The sequence below is a fragment of the Halichoerus grypus genome, chromosome 6, assembly GCF_964656455.1.
Source record: "Halichoerus grypus chromosome 6, mHalGry1.hap1.1, whole genome shotgun sequence".
In the NCBI taxonomy this organism is placed as follows: Eukaryota; Metazoa; Chordata; class Mammalia; order Carnivora; family Phocidae; genus Halichoerus; species Halichoerus grypus.
The window spans coordinates 171,624,267-171,642,982 of NC_135717.1; the positions used below are offsets into that span (position 1 = coordinate 171,624,267).

The 18,716-nt window shown below is 57.4% G+C and overlaps 1 protein-coding gene across 6 annotated transcripts in view; it reads left to right on the top strand.

Moving 5' to 3' along the window:
- ZC3H7B (zinc finger CCCH-type containing 7B) overlaps positions 1-15,604 on the top strand; it is a 56,054-nt gene extending 40,450 nt beyond the window's left edge. For 4 of the 6 annotated variants that reach the window (XM_036072619.2, XM_036072620.2, XM_078076679.1 and 1 more), the window contains 11 exons: positions 185-346; positions 2,274-2,479; positions 3,416-3,516; positions 4,899-5,080; positions 7,447-7,532; positions 11,076-11,212; positions 11,324-11,429; positions 11,572-11,680; positions 11,938-12,071; positions 12,202-12,365; positions 12,720-15,604. In XM_036072619.2, the coding sequence (XP_035928512.1) occupies positions 185-346; positions 2,274-2,479; positions 3,416-3,516; positions 4,899-5,080; positions 7,447-7,532; positions 11,076-11,212; positions 11,324-11,429; positions 11,572-11,680; positions 11,938-12,071; positions 12,202-12,365; positions 12,720-12,966 (1,634 nt within the window). In that variant the 3' untranslated portion in view covers positions 12,967-15,604. The remainder of the gene's footprint in view (positions 1-184; positions 347-2,273; positions 2,480-3,415; positions 3,517-4,898; positions 5,081-7,446; positions 7,533-11,075; positions 11,213-11,323; positions 11,430-11,571; positions 11,681-11,937; positions 12,072-12,201; positions 12,366-12,719) is intronic. The other 2 variants (XM_036072616.2, XM_036072618.2) reach the window with 1 other exon arrangement.
- Positions 15,605-18,716: the final 3,112 nt, after the last annotated feature.

Consider the following 18,716-nt stretch of genomic DNA (forward strand, 5'->3'; position numbering starts at 1 on the left):
CCTTGGAGGGGCCCCCTGTCTCTAGGGAGCACTTGGCTGGGAAGGGTGTGGTATGAGCTGGTGGGAGGCCCAGCTGACGGAGGTAGGTTTTTAGGCAGGGGTCCAAGGCCCACTGCTCAGGCCCATCAGTGGTCACCCTTCAGTCCTCCACCTGAAATCTGTCTCTCTCCACGTGTCCCCACAGGGCCCAGGGCGGGCGATTACACCTACCGTGAGGGCCTCGAGCACAAGTGCAAGAGGGACATCCTGCTCGGCCGGCTCCGGAGCTCTGAGGACCAGACCTGGAAGCGGATCCGGCCCCGGCCCACCAAGACCAGCTTTGTGGGCTCCTACTACCTGTGCAAAGGTGGGTGGGCTACAGCGGGGGGCGGGCAGTGCGGCCAGGGCCTAGCTCGGCTCACACTCAGCTGTGGTTCTGCTCCTCATCACCGGTAGATGAGGGTGGACATTCGAGGATGAATCCCACAGCAGAATGAGCATCTGGCTCCTGTCCTGACAGCTCCACAGACGGGGAGGGGATATTCGGGATGTTCCATTCCAGCTAAAGCCCCTGCTGAGCGTGAGGGTCAGGCGGTTCGCGGGGGTCCCGAAGGGCTGTGGGAAAGGTGTGGGGAGAATCCACGTAAAGCACGTAGGACTGGTACATAGTATAGTAAAGGGCTTGATAAATATTAGCTTTTAAATGTTATTGTGTCATCGTTGTCCCCACTTCTGGCTCACGTCGACGTGGCCAGTATTTAATGGACATTTGTCGCGTACCTTGCTTGCCAGCTTCGATTCCCCAAGCAAGCAGTCTTCATGACTCTACAGTCACGACATCGTTAAGCGCTGTTAGTGTCGCCCTTCTGTCCCCACCATCACGCATCCTCACAACTCCAGACTAGGACATTGAGGCTTCGGGGGGCTCCGCCTTTGTCCCCCAACCCAGCCGATGGCAGTAGCCCCAGGCTGTCTGGACCAGTTCGCTGTCCTCCCAGCAGGATCTTAAGGACATGTGGCTTCTGGGCTTGAAGGCCTCAGTCAGCTCTCCCCTGGCCAGTGTAGATGAAGTCCAAATTCTGTGAGGCTTACACGTCCCCTGTCTGCCCTAACCACTCCCCAAATACCCAGAACCCAGACTCCTTTGCACACTCTTTTGAACTTGATCAAGCTGCGCCCGGATCTTGGGAAGCCATTCGCTAGAGGGCTCCCCGCTGGGGTCCAGCACAGAGCAGTCAGTGGTGATCATCTGCACATCGGCTCCCTTGTCCTTGTGTGCCTGCAGCCCGGCAGAAGGATGGGGCAGGGCAGACAGAGAGTGTGCGCAGGAGAGAGAAAGAAAAACCGTTTCCACCACGAGGAGATGGCAGGGCTCCGGGTTGTGAGCCTGCCGCCCTCCCAAATCCCTGGTCCCCAGGGGTTTTTTGTTTTTTTGGGGTTTTTTGTTTTTGTTTTAAAGTAGGTTCCACGGGCGCCTGGGTGGCTCAGTCGTTAAGTGTCTGCCTTCAGCTTAGGTCATGATCCCAGGGTCCTGGGATCAAGCCCCACATCACCCGCTGAGCAGGAAGCCTGCTTCTCCCTCTCCCACTCCCCCTGCTTGTGTTCCCTCTCTCGCTGTGTCTCTCTCTCTTTCTGTCAAATAAATAAATAATCTTCAATAAATAAATAAATAAATAAAGTAGGTTCCACACCCAATATGGGGTTTGGACTCGCAGCCCGGAGATCAAGAGTTGCCTGCTCTACTGACTGAGCCAACCAGGCGCCGCTGGTCCCCAGGGGTTTTATTTATTATTTCACTTAATCCCCACAACAACCCAGTGTTCTCTGTTTATGGGACAGACAGCGGAGGAATAACAGGGAATCCCAGCCCAAGTCTGCTGGATTCCAAGGCCCAGGCCCTTAACCAATGGTATTTTCCTGGTGAATAATGAGAATAAAACCCCTTGTGTTTATTTAGAGGCTTGTATTCATCTACAAAGCCCTTCGTCCTACCTCTCATCCTGCCCGACCCACATAAGGCGGCTCTGTGGGGCGGTAGGGTGGGATGACCGCATGCTTTGTAGATGGAAAAGGCAGGTGCTCCCCCCAACACAGGTATAGAGTGAAGAAGGGACCTGGCCTGGGAAGGGCTTTCCCCAGCTCGGCCACTCGGCCCCTCCTGAGTCCTGAGCAGCAGGCCACCACCCGCCACGGTGGCGATGAGCCTGAGTCCCTCCTGCTGCAGTGGAGGTCCTGGGGACTCTGTGGGCTGCCGTCCCGCCTGGCAGAACGTGTGTCCTGTTGCCTCTTTGCAGACATGATTAACAAGCAGGACTGTAAGTACGGGGATAACTGCACCTTCGCCTACCATCAGGAGGAGATCGACGTGTGGACAGAGGAGCGGAAGGGCACCCTCAACCGCGACCTGCTCTTTGACCCGCTGGGGGGCGTCAAGCGCGGCAGCCTCACCATCGCCAAGCTCCTTAAGGAGCACCAGGGCATCTTCACTTTCCTCTGTGAGGTACCCGCGCACCCGCCCCGCTCGCCTGCCACCCTCCACAGTTGATGGCACAGATGGGGCTGGGGGAGGGGCTCCCTGGCGTGCTCCATTATCAAATGTCAGTCCTGGCACCTGGGGGTTTGGGAGGCCTGACTTTAGAATCAGTAGGTCCTTGGACTACCAGAAAGGCCCATAGGACCCTATCTTGCCAAAGAAAAGAAAGAGAGATAATCATACCCACTCTTTCCAGATGGCCATCAGAGGCCAGGCTTGGCGCCAGGCGCTGGAGGTACTCATCCCCCCCGCACCTCCTTGTCTAGCTGTGCGGGCTCCGGTGCCCATTACGCCTTCCTGCCCACTTCCCTGCCTGTATCCAGGCCGTCCCCTCTCCCTGGAGCGCCCTCCCTGTATTTCTGCATCTTGGACCCTCTGAGGCTCAGCTCGGATCCCAGCAGCTCTACCAAGTTGTCGTTAATTCCTTCCCTGGAGCTGCCACAGCAGACCCTGCTGGCCCCCTGCTTCCCTGCCTGGTCAGAGCACGATGAGGGCAGTGACAGTGTCGGGCCCATCTCTGTGGAGCTGGAGCTCTGGATCCAGGTTGCTGGCAGGGTTGGTGCAACTCAGCCCAAACATGACCCATGCACAGCCAGGAGCTGCGTGGACTTTACAAAGCACTTGCAGTTCTGTCATGTCCTTTCTGAGCTTCACAGTGAGCCTGTGGGATGGCAGGCATGGTCACCCCAGTTTCCAGAGGCTTGGAGTTACCCCCTGCTCCAGGCATCTGGACCATAGAGAGCCACAGCCCAGGTTATCTGGGAGCTAGAGCCAGAGAGTGGGGGCCATAGAGCCCGGGGTGCCCTTTCTCACTCCCCTGACTCAGAGCAGGGCTGGCAGGGACCCAGTCTGCCCCTCCCTGGGTGGCCATGCTGGGTCCCAGCCCATCCCCTCCCTGGGCAGATCTGCTTTGACAGTAAGCCCCGGATCATCAGCAAAGGCACCAAGGACTCCCCGTCTGTCTGCTCCAACCTGGCTGCCAAGCACAGCTTTTACAACAACAAGTGAGTAGGACCCACGGCCTGGGCTTGGGAGCGGGGGCGCACGGAGAGCTGGGGTGGTTCAGATCCCTGGGGAGCAACTGAAGCCAGGGGGTGGATCTAGGGTGTCAAGGCGAGGGGCAGAATTTAGGGCTCAGATCCAACATCTACTGGAAAGATTGGAACCACATTTATCGAGATCTGTATTCCAAGCATTCTCTCGGGTATCTTAACGATCTCCACAGTCCTGTAAGGGGGGACTTACAGTCTCTGTTGTACTGATGAGGCTTGGAAGTAGCTCACTCAACAGGCATGTGGGAGGCCACATCTCTGACTCCCATCTGGTGCCCCCCACTGTCATGACATTGAGTGGGAGGGCTTGGGTCAGTCCTGGCACCCACCTTTGCTCCCTCTGACTGCCCTTGGCTCCGCCCCCACATGGATGATAGAGCCCAGGCCCTGAGTCAGACAAACCTAGGTCCACATCCCAGCCTGGTCAATGCCTGTTTTATGTCCTGTGGCCCTTGGTTTCCCTGTCTGTGAAGTTGATGATGATCCCAATCTCCTAGGGTTGCTGTGAGCATCATTAAAATCCTGTCCCACAAATCTAATATATTTGACATGTGTTTTATCTTAACCACCAGACCATTCCTTCTGTAGCTCAGGAGAGCACCCCTTTCCCCCAGGGGCTCAAAATATCCTATCATCTTTGTGCTCTCCCTGCAGTTCTGTGGGTTCCATATTTTCCTCAGTCCCCTCCAAATCTAGCTGGATTGCAGAATTATGGTTTTGTGTTTTTTAAAGATTTATTTATTTGAGAGAGAGAGAGAGGGAGGGAGCATGAGCGGGAAGGACAGAGGGAGAGAGAATCTCAAGCAGACTCCACGCCCCACGCGGGGCTCGATCCCACCACCCTGAGATCACAACCCGCAGAGTTAAGTTTATGATTATGAAATACAAACTAAAGAACAACAACAAATAATAAAATAAAATAAAATTGCTGTCCCAGAGGAGATGCTCGATTGCTGTTTCTCTGGATGCAGGAGCAGCTCTGGAGCGTGAAGCTGGGGAACCTGCCCTTCTCGCGCCCGGGGCACTCCCTTCTCCCAGCCTCCTAGCAGGTGGGATCTGTGCCCTCCTGCTGGCAGCGCCCCCTTGGAGCTGGCCCTGGATTGAGGCCAGGGGAGGAGCATACAGCTGGGACGACCTGAGTGTAGGACCCCCACCTCTTACCTACTGCGCTGTCCTGTTCTAGAAGCGTTTTAATAGGGCAGGAAGACCCAGGGCGAAGCCCCCCCCCCCCAGGCTTGCGCAGTGCCGGGGAGAGCAGCCCCTCCCCGGCGGGAATGATGGGGGATGGGCGGGGGCTGCCGCCTGCATCGCGCGCCCCGCCCTCTGCCCGCCAGGTGCCTGGTGCACATCGTCCGCTCCACCTCCCTCAAGTACTCCAAGATCCGCCAGTTCCAGGAGCATTTCCAGTTCGACGTGTGCCGCCACGAGGTGCGTTACGGCTGCCTACGGGAAGACAGCTGCCACTTCGCCCACAGCTTCATCGAGCTCAAAGTCTGGCTGCTGCAGCAGTACTCAGGTGAGGGGGCGGTGCGGGGGCGGGGCCGGGGCGGGCCGGGGGGCGGGCCGGGGGCGGTGCGGAACTGGCTGAGGGTAGCTGGGCCAGCCCCTCGCAGGGGGCAGAGGGAGTTCAGAAGGGGCGGTTACCGGGTGGGGTAACCCACTCTGCAGGAGCCGGTGCCCCCGCGGAGACTTCACAGAGGACACAGGCTCTGCTCTCAGGGAGCTTCCAGGCTTGGAAGGTCCTAGGTTTATCCGTAGCCAGGCACCGCCAGGGGAACACACGTGGGAAGGGAGAGGAGGCAGAGCCGGGCTGCCTGGTTGGTCCCCAGCAGGTCACTTCCCCTCGCTGAGCCTCCATTTGCCCACCTGTGAACTGGTGATCATAATCTCCACCGTCAGGGCGTCTGGGGGGCTCGGTCGGTTAGGTGTCCGCCTTCAGCTCAGGTCATGAGCCCAGGATCCTGGGATCGAGTCCCCCGTGCAGGCCCTGCTCAGCAGGGAGTCTGCTTCTCCCTCTGCCCCTCCTCCCTGCTCGTTCTCTCTCTGTCTCTCAAAAGTAAATTTTAAAAATCTTAAAAAAAAATAATCTCCCCCTCAGAGCTGAGGAGATTAAAAGATACTCACTTACTCGTTCATCTAATAGGGTGATGAGTAAACCTGCTGTGTGTCAGGGGCCCGAGCAAGAACTCTGAGATCTATAAGTAAGGGCAAGGCAGACAGTGTAACAAGTAGGTAATAAATCCTGCATTCCATCTGTTCTAGGACGCACGTTTCCCCCACTGCGTGTTATACTGTAATTTAGCAGCGTTGTTTGGGATGTAACATAAAATAATGGTGCATCTAACAATTGATGTCTTCTTAGAGTTGATGAAATAGGGTTATGTAATTTCAGACGTGCTCGGTGCTGACAGGAAAGTAAGGCAGAGAAATAGGTTGGGGAGGGACTCAGGCTGGGGCATTTAGGATAAGATGGTCAGGGAGGGCCTCTGTGAGAAGGTGGCGTTTGAGCAAGGAAGGATAGGGAGAGCATGCCAGGCAGAGGGAAGAGCAAGGCTGGAGGCCCTGAGGCAGGAGCAAGCTTGGTATAGAAACGCTGTCCCTGAAAGCAGAGCAGCTTAGTGCATGGCGGGAAGAGGGCCTGAGAGGTTGGTAGGGACCCGACTGTGTAGAAGTCTCTAGGTCGTACTTAGAGTCGGGACTGTTCCAAATATGATGTGCAGGGTCTGGAGGGATTAAGTGGGTGGAGGTATATGATCTGATCAATATTTTTTAAAAATCACTCTGGCTACTGGGTGGAGAATAGAGGAGTGAGGACAGACAGAGGGGGACCAGAGAAGGTGTGGCTCAGCCCAGGGTGACAGTGGCGGGGGTAGAAGGAGTGATCAGATTCTGGGGATATGTTGATGGACCAGATATGAAGTATGAGACAAAGGATGGCATCAAGGTCACCTGCAAGGTTTTTGAGCAGAGTAACTGGAAGAATAGGGTTGCTGTGTTCTCAGAAGGGGAGGCTGTAGGAGGAGCAGGTTTCGGGGGGGGGGTCCCATCAGGGCTCAGTGCGGGATGTGGGGAGTTTGAGCTGCCTCTTGGACTTCAAGTGAAGATGTTGAGCAGGCAACCCGATGTGGAAGTCTGGAAGTCACAGGTGAGGTCTGGGCTGGTGATCTGTATTTGGGAATCCTTAGCAAGAAAATGGGTGTCAAACATAGTGCCTGGCCCAGAGTAAGCCCCCAGTGACAAGTGGTCACGTAGAACAGTATCTATAGGACAAGGTCGAAAGGAAATCAGTCAGAAAGGGGCTGGAGGAGATGGGAGAGGTTCCAAGCTGTACCTCAGAGGGTGGGTTCCGCAGTCAGCAGTCAGACTGGGAAGGTCTAGGCCACCAGGTTCTGCCCCTTTGCTAACCTGCAGTGAAGAGCAGCGGCCCCTCAGTGAGCTAGTGAGCCAGGCTGGGCCAGGCCCGGAGCCCTAAGAACAGTGGGCCAGGGACTGCCAAGCAGCATTCAGGCCTGAGACCCCACTGAAAGAGGTGGGGGTTAAGGAAGGGTGCTGAGCAGCTGGGGGGACCTTAGCATGAGGGCAGGGGAGTCACCGTGCCATGCTGCAGGGCCAACACCTTTCTCCTGCATTTCCCCACTCTTGGCTGCATTTGATTCTCCTACTCCCTGTGAGGGCTTGGAGCAGGTCCTCCATTCCCAATTGCAGTTGCAAAGAGACCCAGAGAAGACCCAGCTTTCCCTACTCCCCATGTCTTTCTGTGGCAGGGCCTGGCTGGGGAATGGGGCTCCTTCGCCTGGGCCTGGGTGGCACCTTGCAGATCCCCTGCCTCTCTCCTCGCTGAGCTCCTTCACGGATGCCTGTGTCTGGTCCCGCCCTCCACAGGCATGACCCACGAAGACATCGTCCAGGAATCCAAGAAGTACTGGCAGCAGATGGAGGCCCATGCAGGGAAGGCCAGCAGCGGCTTGGTGAGGCCCTGGATTGGCGTTGGGGGTGGGACCAGGTCCCCGAGAGCCATTCCCCATCCCTTTAATGGAATCTAATTTCAGACTTACCAGAATACTACAAAGAATTCATGTATACCCGTTTCTGGATTCCCCGGATAGTAACCATTTTACCACGTTCCACACTTGCTTCATCCTGTGTGTGTGTGTGTGTGTGTGTGTGTGTGTGTGTGTGGACGTCCACACATAGACATTTATATACAATTATATACATAGCTTCTTCTGAACCATTTGAGAGTAAGCTGTAGACATGATGCCATATCACCCCTAAATACTTCGCTATTTCCTAAAAATAAGGACTCTGTCTTACATAATAACCACAGGACAATTATCAGCACCACAGAACTAACATTGGGGTAATTTTTCAGATTATGGTGTCCTATTACTTAGATTTTGTGAATCATCCCCAAATCCCAAGTGATGCTGCATTCATTTGTTGTGTCTGTCTACTCTCTCTCTTTCTTTTTTAAGATTTTATTTATTTGAGAAAGAGAAAGGGACAGAGAGAGCACAGGTGGGGAGGGGGCAGAGGGAGAAGGAGAAGCAGGTTCCCCACTGAGCAGGGAACCCGACTCGGGACTCAATCCCAGGACCCTGAGATCATGACCTGAGCTGAAGGCAGATGCTTAACAGACTAAGCCACCCAGGCGCCCCTATCTAGTCTCTTTTAATCTAGAGCAGTCCCGCAGTCTTTCTTCTTTTGCATGACATTGATGGTTTTGAAAAGCAGCTGTCTTGTGAAAGGCCCATCCATTTGGGATTGTCTGATGGTTCCTCAAATCGCAGAGGTGCTATTATGTTCTCCATTCACTCATCAGGATGCACGTCATCTCAATGTGTCCCTTTACTGGTGATCACGGGGTTAGAGGCGCCCCCACTGTAAAGGTTTCTCTACCATGAAGTTATGTTTTTCCCCCTTTGTAATGAAGAAGTATCTTCCGGGGAGGGTCCTTGAGACTGTGTGAATATTCTGGTATTCCTTCCCACTGGTCGTATCGTCTCCCATCCGTCCCAATCCTCACCCTGCTCCTGAAGAAGTGAGCTGTGGCACTGTGGCATTTGCAGATGGGGAAACTGAGTCTCAGACATGCTTGAGACTAAGCCAGGGGCACACTTAGTGGAGTAAATGCCTGGTTCTCTGACATCTTGTCCAGAGCTCGTTCTGCTCCCCCACCACCCGGCCCCATTCCTGCCACCCCTGAGGATTGCTCACCCATAAAATGGGGATCATGATCTTGCCTGCCATCTCCCAGGGAGGGCGTGAGGGTCACAGAAGCTGACCAGGCTGCAGCTTGCCGAGTCTCCGCTCTGCACTGGGCCCCGTGCCTTCCCCAATCCTCATATCCTCCTCCCCGAGAGGTAGGGACCATTATAGCCCAGGGTGACAGTGGGGACAGAAGGGGTGGTCTCAGGCCTAAGAGATAGTGTGAGGTAAGACCTCTGTGCCATCCACACATGAGGGATGACACCCTCCCCAGGCCAGGACCACCCACTGGTCGCTTTGGGAGAAGGCTGGGCCCCTGGCCCCTCCTGAGGCCAGCGTAGGGATGGGAGTGAGCCAGGGAGCAGGGCAGGCTGTCCCACAGGGCTGCCTGGTCCCCTTGGGACTTCCCCCTCCCTCTCCCTAGCCCGTCTTTCTGCTCCTTTTTCTTTTTCTCCCCGCTTCCTGGTTGTCCCCCTCCTCTGTCCCTTCCTGTGCTATCCTCTTCTCTCTTCCCCCTCTCTGCCATGTGGTTTGTTTTTTGTTCCTGGCCAGGATCCCAGCTGGAACGCAGTGAGGGGCTTGGGTTGGACCTGCAGTGTTACTTTCTAAGAGAACTCTGAGTCCTCACCACCTCCTACCCCTTCTTCCTCCTCAGGGCTGCTCCCAGGGTCCCCAGGTGCCACGACAGGCTTCCACCTCCTCTTGCTGCCAGGGGCCCCACCTGGCCCACCCAAGATACCACCCTTGGGCCTGGCTTGGGAACAGGGCTTCTGTGCCAGGCCTGGCTGCGACCAGGGCATGAGGCGTCTTGCTTGCTTGCCATCGGAGGGCGGGTCGGCAGCACTGGGAGGCCGAGGGTGAGGTGCCAGGGTAGAAGCTGCTCGGGCTCAGTGCCCATGGCTCTGCAGCTGTGCCATCCCACAAACGAGCATGCCTCTCTGCAGACTCCTGTCCTCAGGCCACTTAGCCGGGGCTGGATTAGTAACCTCTCTGAGCCTCTGCTTCTATCGGTCTAGTGGGAGTGAGCCCCCCACCCCCACCCCCACCCCCCAGGGCTGCAGCAAGGACTTGGTGAGGCTGTACAGTTGTGAAAAGGGAAGTTCAGTGAACCGGCATGGCTGTCTCCACTTACCTCACCTGTGAAATGGGTCCCCTCAGGCTTCTGTGAGAATCTGGTGGAACACCTGGAAATCAGGAGTGATGTGGAGAACCTCCTGCCCGCTCTTAGCACAGGCCATGCCCCAGTTACAAAGGTCTGCTTTTACCTTGTCCCTGAGGTGACGTGGAGGTCATCCTGGGGCCGAGCCAGGCTGCGAGTCGTCCAGCACCAGGCCAGGGGTCAGTGAACACACGTGGACAGAACCCCTTCCTGCTCAAGGACGGGCCCTGGGCTAGGTAGTGCCAGGCACACAGGGTGCTCCCTTGGTAGGGGACATGTACCCTCCTCCAGCCTGGAGGAGAGAGAGCTGCCTGGACGGGTGACCCCACGTCTGAGGCTCCAGGGAGGACAGGGAGGCTCTAGGTAACAGGAGAGTCAGTAGGTGAGCCAACAGAGCTGGGTGAGGGGCGTGAAAGTGGCAGAAGACAAGGTTGCGTGGGCATTTTTCCCACCTTTCACCCCCCACCCCATCCCAGGGGTGAGGAGAGCAAGCCCTCCTGCCTGCAAAGGAAAGGCTAGAGCAGAGGATGGGGGATGAGCCTGGTGGGGCCTTAGGGGGTCCAGGGCTGCCCAGAAGTCTGTGCCACCCCCCAGGGCAGCCTCCTGTGCAAGTGGCTTCCCACCTGGGCCCTGCTGTCCACCCGGCCCAGGCCTCATAACGAGCTGAGCTGATCAACATGACGGAGTTCAGGTACTATGGGAGCTCCTAGGATGGGCAGCTACCACTTAGCAGAGCTCCAGGGAAGGCTTCCTAAAGGAGGTGGTGCTCGAGCTGGGTCTTGAAAGTTTCCAGAATCAGCCTGACGAAGTACAGAGGAAGGGCATTCCAGGCAGAGGGACAGCATGTGCAAAAGCATGCCATGCTCAGGGAAACGGCAGTGGTTCCAAAGAGCAGACCCGTGGGGACTCGCCAGACAAGGCAGAGAGTAGTCGATCGGGAATCAGGGCCCCCTCCCAGGCCTGGCTCCCACACTGAGAGGCTGGGGGGCCTAGCGTGGGGAGGTTACTTCTCTCTGGCAAGTGGTAACGGGCTGGCTCGTTCTGAGGCTCTGGGTGGGCCCTCACACCCCTGGAGGGGCCACCTGCGTGACAGACCCCAGGCCTCAGCCCTGATGCCTTTGGATTCACCAGCCCCTTTCCCCAGCAGGGCGCCCCTCGGACACATGGGCCCAGCACCTTTGACCTGCAGATGAAGTTTGTGTGTGGCCAGTGCTGGAGGAACGGGCAGGTGGTAGAACCTGACAAAGACCTCAAGTACTGCAGCGCCAAGGCCCGGCACTGGTGAGCCAGGCGCCCCGCTGGGGGGTGGGGGAGCCCACCCGAGCCACACGAGTAAGGAGGCCAGGCCTCTTCCCCGGGCCTCTCCCCAGCAAATCCCCCTCTGTCCCACAGCTGGACCAAGGAGCGGCGGGTCCTTCTGGTGATGTCAAAGGCCAAGAGGAAATGGGTGTCTGTGAGGCCCCTGCCTTCCATTCGCAACTTCCCACAGCAATACGATGTGAGCGCCGGGAGTGGGGTGCAGGGTGGCGGTGGGAGCTCAGGTGTGAGGGCTGAGGGGCCCTAGGAGGGCTTGCCTGCCGGCTGGGGCCGTGACAGTCTCCAGCGGGACTCAGCTGGCTCTCCCCACACCCACGCTGTAGCTCTGCATCCATGCGCAGAACGGCCGAAAGTGCCAGTACGTGGGGAACTGCTCCTTTGCACACAGTCCGGAGGAGAGGGACATGTGGACGTTCATGAAGGAGAACAAGAGTGAGTGCAAGAGTGGGCCCAGCACCCCCGCCCTGCCAGACACCCCCCGACCACCACCATCAGCAGGCCCAAGAGCACCTGCTCGCTCTCCCTTTGCCACCCCAGACGGGGCCCTCTCAGCGTCTTCCATCGCTGACCTGGCAGCCCGACAGCAAGGCCTGGGGTGGCCCCACTCCCATGTCCAGGGGCGGGGGCCAGGGGGCAGAATGGAGGGAGGATCCCCTCCACCGAGCACGCTGTCCTCTCCTTCCCACCAGTCCTGGACATGCAGCAGACCTATGACATGTGGCTGAAGAAACACAACCCGGGGAAGCCAGGGGAAGGGACCCCAATCAGTTCTCGGGAAGGGGAGAAGCAGATCCAGATGCCCACGGACTACGCCGACATCATGGTAACGGCCTCGCTCGCGCTGGGGCCCGGGTGGGAGGCTGATCTGGGAGGGCGTGCGGAGGGCCCGGCCTCGCCGGGGAACGTCGGGGCCGGGGTGCGAGGACTGGGCACCCATGGCGCTGTGCCCCCAGATGGGCTACCACTGCTGGCTCTGCGGTAAAAACAGCAACAGCAAGAAGCAGTGGCAGCAGCACATCCAGTCCGAGAAGCACAAGGAGAAGGTCTTCACGTCCGACAGCGACGCCAGCGGCTGGGCCTACCGCTTCCCCATGGGCGAGTTCCGGCTCTGCGACAGGTGCTCCCGGGGCGGGCTCGGCGGGCTCGGCGGGCAGCAGGGTGGGCCTGAGATGAGCCTGTGGCCAGCCCTGGCTCCCCTTGGCCCGGAGATAACATGTGGAGGGGGGCGGTGTCCTAAAGCAGCTGCTCCTGGATGCCAGGAGCCTGGGGGCGGGCGGGCTCAGAACCGCGGACCCCTGCCGGCAGCCCTGGGGCAGGTCCTGGAGGAGGCTGGGACGGGCCCCCTTTCACCAGGACCGACGCTGCCCAGGGAGAGGCTTGTCTTGGGGGTGGTTAAGCAGCCGGCCCAAGGTCCGCAGCCCGTGGTGGAAAGGGCGTGGGGCTTGGGCAGTGAGCCTCCTGCTGCCCACAGGCTCCAGAAGGGCAAGGCCTGCCCAGATGGGGACAAGTGCCGCTGCGCTCACGGGCAGGAGGAGCTCACCGAGTGGCTGGACCGGCGCGAGGTGCTGAAGCAGAAGCTGGCCAAGGCCCGCAAGGATATGCTTCTGTGCCCACGGGACGACGACTTTGGCAAATACAACTTCCTGCTGCAAGAGGATGGGAACACCACCGGTGCCGCCCCGGAAGCCCCTGTGGCCGCCACTGTCACCGGGGAGTAGGGCCAGCTCTGGGCCTCGGGTGAAGTCCTAGGGTCAGGGGGCGGGGGTGGGGACAGAGGGCCTGATAGGAGGGCCAGGGCAGGCCAGGGCTGGGGGTGGGGGGCCGCCCTCCTCAGGCAGCCCCCGGCCCCCTGGGGCCCCATCCATCCTCTCTGCGCCCACCACCTGTGTGCATACCCAGGTGCACGTGCTGCAGCCCTAAGTGGTCCCAGGGTCCTCATCCTGCTGGAACCCCGGGCAGCTATCCCCCACCCCACCCCACCCCCGGCTCTCCTGGTTGGGGACGGAGGGGCCTGGCCGACCCCTCCAGCTTCAGCCTACAGCTTTAACTTCTGTCTGGTCCTAAAGGGGGCCCAAAGCTCAGGGCTGGGGAGCCTGGGGTCCCCACTTGAATCTGCAGCGGGAGGGTCCTTCTCCCTGCCCCACCCTCACCCCCCCCCACCTCCCCCAGGGGGCAGATCAGGACATAACAGAGGGCTGGAGGCCCCAATTAGCTTTAAAACACAGCCCCAGGATGGAGCTGGGAACACACTCCTGGTCACTTACCCTCTGGGGCCTCAGTTTCCCCTCCGGTTGGAAGAGTGGGAGGGGCTGGGCTAGATGATCTCTGGAGCCTCTCCAGTCAGGCCCCCAGCCTAGCCCTCTTCCTTGTGGGCCACCGAATGTAGACTGTAGGTGCTCAGAGTCCTTGGAGATGACTCAGCCCAAACGCCCTTATTGCAGACAGGGAGACTGAGGCCTGGAAGGGACGGGTGATCTGCCAGGGTCTCCAGCCCAAGGCACAAGGTAGAGCCAGGAGGCAAACTAGTCAAAAGGCTAAGGGCCAGTTGTCTGCTGGAGCCTCCGGGCTCTTGGCAGGAAAAGGACAGTCTCTGAATCAGTGTGGCATCGGGGTCCCAGGCGGTGCCCCCTGTGGGCTGAGGAAGGGAGGCTCAGGCTCATGTCAGCACCATGTAGAGGGACTGTCCCCTCCTGAGGATGGTTGTAGGGAGTGTAGCAGCATGTTACTTCCCACGCCCACTAGGGGTGGTGATAATGGGCAGAGCACCCATGGGCTCAGCTTCTGCAGGATGAACTGGAAGGAAGGGGAAGGGTGGGGGTCGGAATACGGAGGGAAGGGAGATGACCCTGGGCACCAGGGACCACTCTAGGATCGGACACAGCCCCTCTTTCTTGGGGACCCAGCATGGCCCTCTTCCCCTTCTCCCCAGACCTAGACGTACAGTTGCCCCTGTCTGTCCTAGCCCTCTCTGATTCCCGGCCCTACCAGCTGCCTGGGACCTCAGCCGACCCCCAGCACCTGCCCCCAGCCACTAAGCCCTGCCCCATCCCTCTTGTCTGACCTGTCTGCGTGCACCCCCTCCTCTCCATCCCACCCCCTGTGGGCACACCCAGCCTCCCCTGGTTCCCGAGACATTCCAGAATGTCCCACGCAGTTGGCACAAGGAGTGGGGCCCCCCCGGAAGGAACCTGGGACCACAGCTGGAGTCAGGGGTGGGGGTGAGACAGAGAGAATGGAATCCCCCTCATTTCTCCTCAAGCAAGGATCGATAGTGAGCGATGATGTGATTCTGGGCACCCCGGGCGCAGAGAACCCTGTTACTCCTGCCGTCACTGCCCAGCCTTCCCCAGTAATCGTGGCATGCACCCTTTCCTCCCCCTGCCCCTCCCCCAGCAGGCTGGCACCGTGGTGCCGGCGGCATGACTGGAGGGGAGGAGAGACCACACCCAAGGTGGGGGCCGTGGCTGTGAATGTGGATGACACTTGTTTTCCCTGATCCGTGGTGTTGCAGTCTGTCGTCACCAGCCTCGTTTTTAGTGTGTATATATGTCGCCCCCGTGATGCATATATACACAGGTATTAAATATATCGCTCTATATAATATTATATATGTGTGTGGTATCCAAGGAATCACTTCTAATGAGGGCTAAAGATAAAGAATTTGGCCAGAAAATGCAGCCATCCTGGTGTAATTAAGAGGGACTTTTCAGATGCAGGGACTTGGAGCTGTGGGTTGGAGGGGGTTTGACAGTAGGGGCGGGAGCGGCCCTGCCTGGGCCCAGTTCCCAGAGCACTCCGGCCTCACTGGGAGCAGTGGTGCTCCAGGAAAGGAAATGATTGGTGTTTGTCTCCCACCCAGAAGAATAGGATCAGAGTCCAGATTTTTCTTCTTCAGCCTGTTAGCCATCCAGGGGCCATTGAGATCTGGGGCTCCCTGGCCTGGCCAGAGCTGGATCCCCCACACAGTTGGGCAGAGAGCAAGAGGCAGGGGGTGGGGGGACAGGAGTCCACTTTGAATGATGAGAGTGATTATTTCAGTCGTGACCCCGACTGGGAGGCTTGGAGAGTTGAATCAGGGGCCTGTGCCCCCGCCAGCAGGCAGAGACTAGACTTCGAACATGGCGGGGGCAGGCGCCCCCGATGTGAGTGTCCCTTTGGGGTAGGGGAAAGAGGGATGCTGCATTTCTCAGCTGGGCAGTAATCAATTTAATGGTCCTTTTAAAATGTCTGTGTATTAAAAATTTAAGAATACCACACTTTAATATTAAATATTCATAAGGTCTAGTATCTTGATAATAATGTAGATGTTTTAATAACAATTTTTGTCCTTCTTAAAATAAAATGAAAGAAACTTGATTCTTTTAGCCTTTGTTCTAGAAAATAAACGTGTGCACTTTGACCTCTTTCCCCAAGGTGTCGCTCCCGTTCCTCCCTGCCCGGTGCCTGGGGGCCTGGGCTGCTCCTTACCTGTGGGGCAGAGCTGCCTGGCGCTGGGCAGGCCTAAAGGTGAACATGCCGAGGGGTGAGGGGTGGAAGGTCTGTGTCCCTGTGTAAACAGGGCAGCCCAGCTGACCCCAGCTTAGGCAGCACCTCGGCTGGCGGGGACAAGCTGTACTGTGTACAAGTGGGCCCAGCAGCACCCTTCACCCTGCTGCCGCCTGCCTGCTCCCAGCCCTCCGCATGGGGCCATCCAGAGGTACCCACCCCTCCCTGCTTCGATCAAGGGCACCGTCTTGAGTTCCAGAGAGCTGGCTCTGCCCTTTCTGGGTGTGGCTTTTCCAGAAAAGTAAGGGGTCATGCCATGCTTCGGTATAGGATTCTGACTGCACCCCTGGACCCCTCTGGGCCCAGATTCCTCATCTTTTAAAGGAGAGAGCGTATTAGATTGGGGATTCTCGATCGGGGAAGCCCGTATCTGCTGGGGTTAGAGGTGCTTTTCCAAATCTCTTGCATCGTGCATGTTGCAGGTGATGGGGAATCCTGATGGGTGGGGCTACCGTGTTCAAGAACCAGCTCCCACCAGACTGCTTTCAGGAACAGGGGTCCAAGGCCTGTGAATTCTCCAAGGACAGAGTCATTTGGGCCAGATACGCAGAGGGGCTCAGGTGCTTGATAAATGACCAGATGAGCAAGAGAAACGGCCAACTCGACTGAGCACCTTCTGTGTACCGGGCACCGGATACAGCGTGTCTGTTCTCTACAACCACCCCACACGTTTGATGTCCACATCTTATAGACGTTCAGCAGAGGTTCCAAGGACCCTCAGACAGGACACAGTAAAACAAGAACCACTGGGAACTGAGTGATTGGCAAAGGTCCCTTCAGCACTGATGTTCTGGGGTTCTTGGCACCCCTGGCAACACCGTGAGAAGCCAAAGCGGCATGGCAAGGTACCACTCCCGAAGGAAAAATGCAGACCCGTCCTCAGGCTGGAGAGATCAGGAACCTGCATCTGGACCTCCCTTAAACTCAGAAAAATCAAAGGAAGTAAGATAAGCAGGACCTCAATGGACCTGGTGGGCAAAATTCTCAAATTCTCTTCTGGTCCTCCTTCAGCTCAAGTTGCTAAACAGTCACTGAGCGCCCACTCCATCTCAGATCCTGGGAACATTGTTACTGAAGAAACGTGGCTTCCCTTGACCCCACAGTCCGCCAGGGGATACAGACCTACATGGGAGAGTGTAGGAAGGTCGGACAGGCACGGTGGTGGGAGGTACTCCAGGTGCCAGATCCAGGGAGGGCTTCCTGGAGGAGGCGGAACTGGAATAGACTTAAAGAGATTGCTGTATCACTGTCATCGATGTGTCCTGCATCTTTCTTTTTCTCTCTGTTGTATTTCGCATGTGTGTCTCCAAGCCCCCATGTAAGCTAGGTATTTACGATCCGTGGCTGACACTTCATCCATCAAGGGGCCGGGACTGGTTTGAGCGGCCTCCGGTTCCTGAGCACATGTCCATTTCTGGTCTTCGCTCCTGTGGGTAAGGGCCGCAGTGGAGCCCCACCACCACCAAGGAGCCCCAGCAGGCTCCTCCTCCCTGCCTCTGGGGAAGCGGCTGCTAAGGGGACCTGCAGGTGGGTGGGGGGAAGCTCTGCACCTCTCTAGAGAAAGCCCTTGAGGGCTCTGCCAGAAACTGCGTCCACATATACCCCCTATGGGGGAGCCATCTACAGCAGGCGTCAGACCTCTGAGCCTGGAAACCCAAGAAGTGCAGGCAGTCCCAACAGCGCCGCCTTGAGGCCCTTTCCAAAGGTCTCCAGGTTTCTCTGCAGCCTCCCCTCCCCATCTCTCCCCTCTCCAGCCGCTTGACCCAGCAACCCGCTGATGTGGCCCCTGTGTGACCATAGGTGACGCTGCCAACTGGACACCCCGGGTGCGGGGGAGGGGGAGGGTGCCACGTGGACTGACTTGCAGTGGCATGAAAATCCCCTAAGGGTAGGGACCTGCCTGGCCGGGTTTGTTACTTAACTTTGAATCCCTCACAAGGTCTAGGCTGGGGTCGGGTAAGCAGTAAGCGCTCATTCACGGTCTTAGATGCTTAGTACATTTGTACATTGAAAGGGTTCAATGTACCAATGTACGTAGAGGGGCGCCTGGGTGGCTCAGTCGTTAAGCGTCTGCCTTTGGCTCAGGTCATGATCCCGGGGTCCTGGGATCGAGCCCTGCATCGGCTCCCTGCTCAATGGAGAGTCTGCTTCTCCCTCTCCCTCTCCTCCTCCCCCCGCTCGTGCTCTCTCTCTCGCTCCTTCATTCTCTCAGATAAATAAATAAAATTAAAAAAAAAAAAAAGAAAAGGTTCTGCAGAGAGTTCACCGGAATGGATCTCCGAGGATGAAATGTCATTCGGCAGGTGGGTGTTTTTGAGACATGTAGGGCATTTCCTGTTGTCTCTGGAGTCATGCTCTGTGGGCACCTACCCACTCCACCTTTGTGGTAAGCCGGTCTAGCACGTGAGGGGGTTCTTGGGCCAAGGAGTGGTTCAGTCAGCCCCAGCCTGCAAATCCCAGCTCAGCTTGAGGCAGCCAGCACACCAGGCCCACCTCACCCTCACCGCCCAGTGTCTCAGAAGCAAAGGGCACTAGAAGGATAAAGAAGAAACTAAATTTGTTTCTGAGGAAGAGGAATGGGGAGGAAGGACAGGAAGAGAAATCAAAACTGCTGGGCCCCTGGGTGGCTCAGTTGGTTAGGCGACTGCCTTCGGCTCGGGTCATGATACCGGAGTTCCTGGATCGAGTCCCGCATTGGGCTCCCTGCTCGGCGGGGAGTCTGCTTCTCCCTCCAACCCTACCCCCTCTTATGCTCTCTCGCTCTCTCTCCCTCAAATAAATAAAATAAAATCTTAAAAAAAAAAAAAAAAAGAAATCAAAAGTGTTGGGCTTTGCACCATATAATGTTTTTTGTATTCAAAACTTGAAATTAATTTGTAATTAATTGGGGGAAAGAGCATAGTTTGGGGAGGGCTCTTAGGGA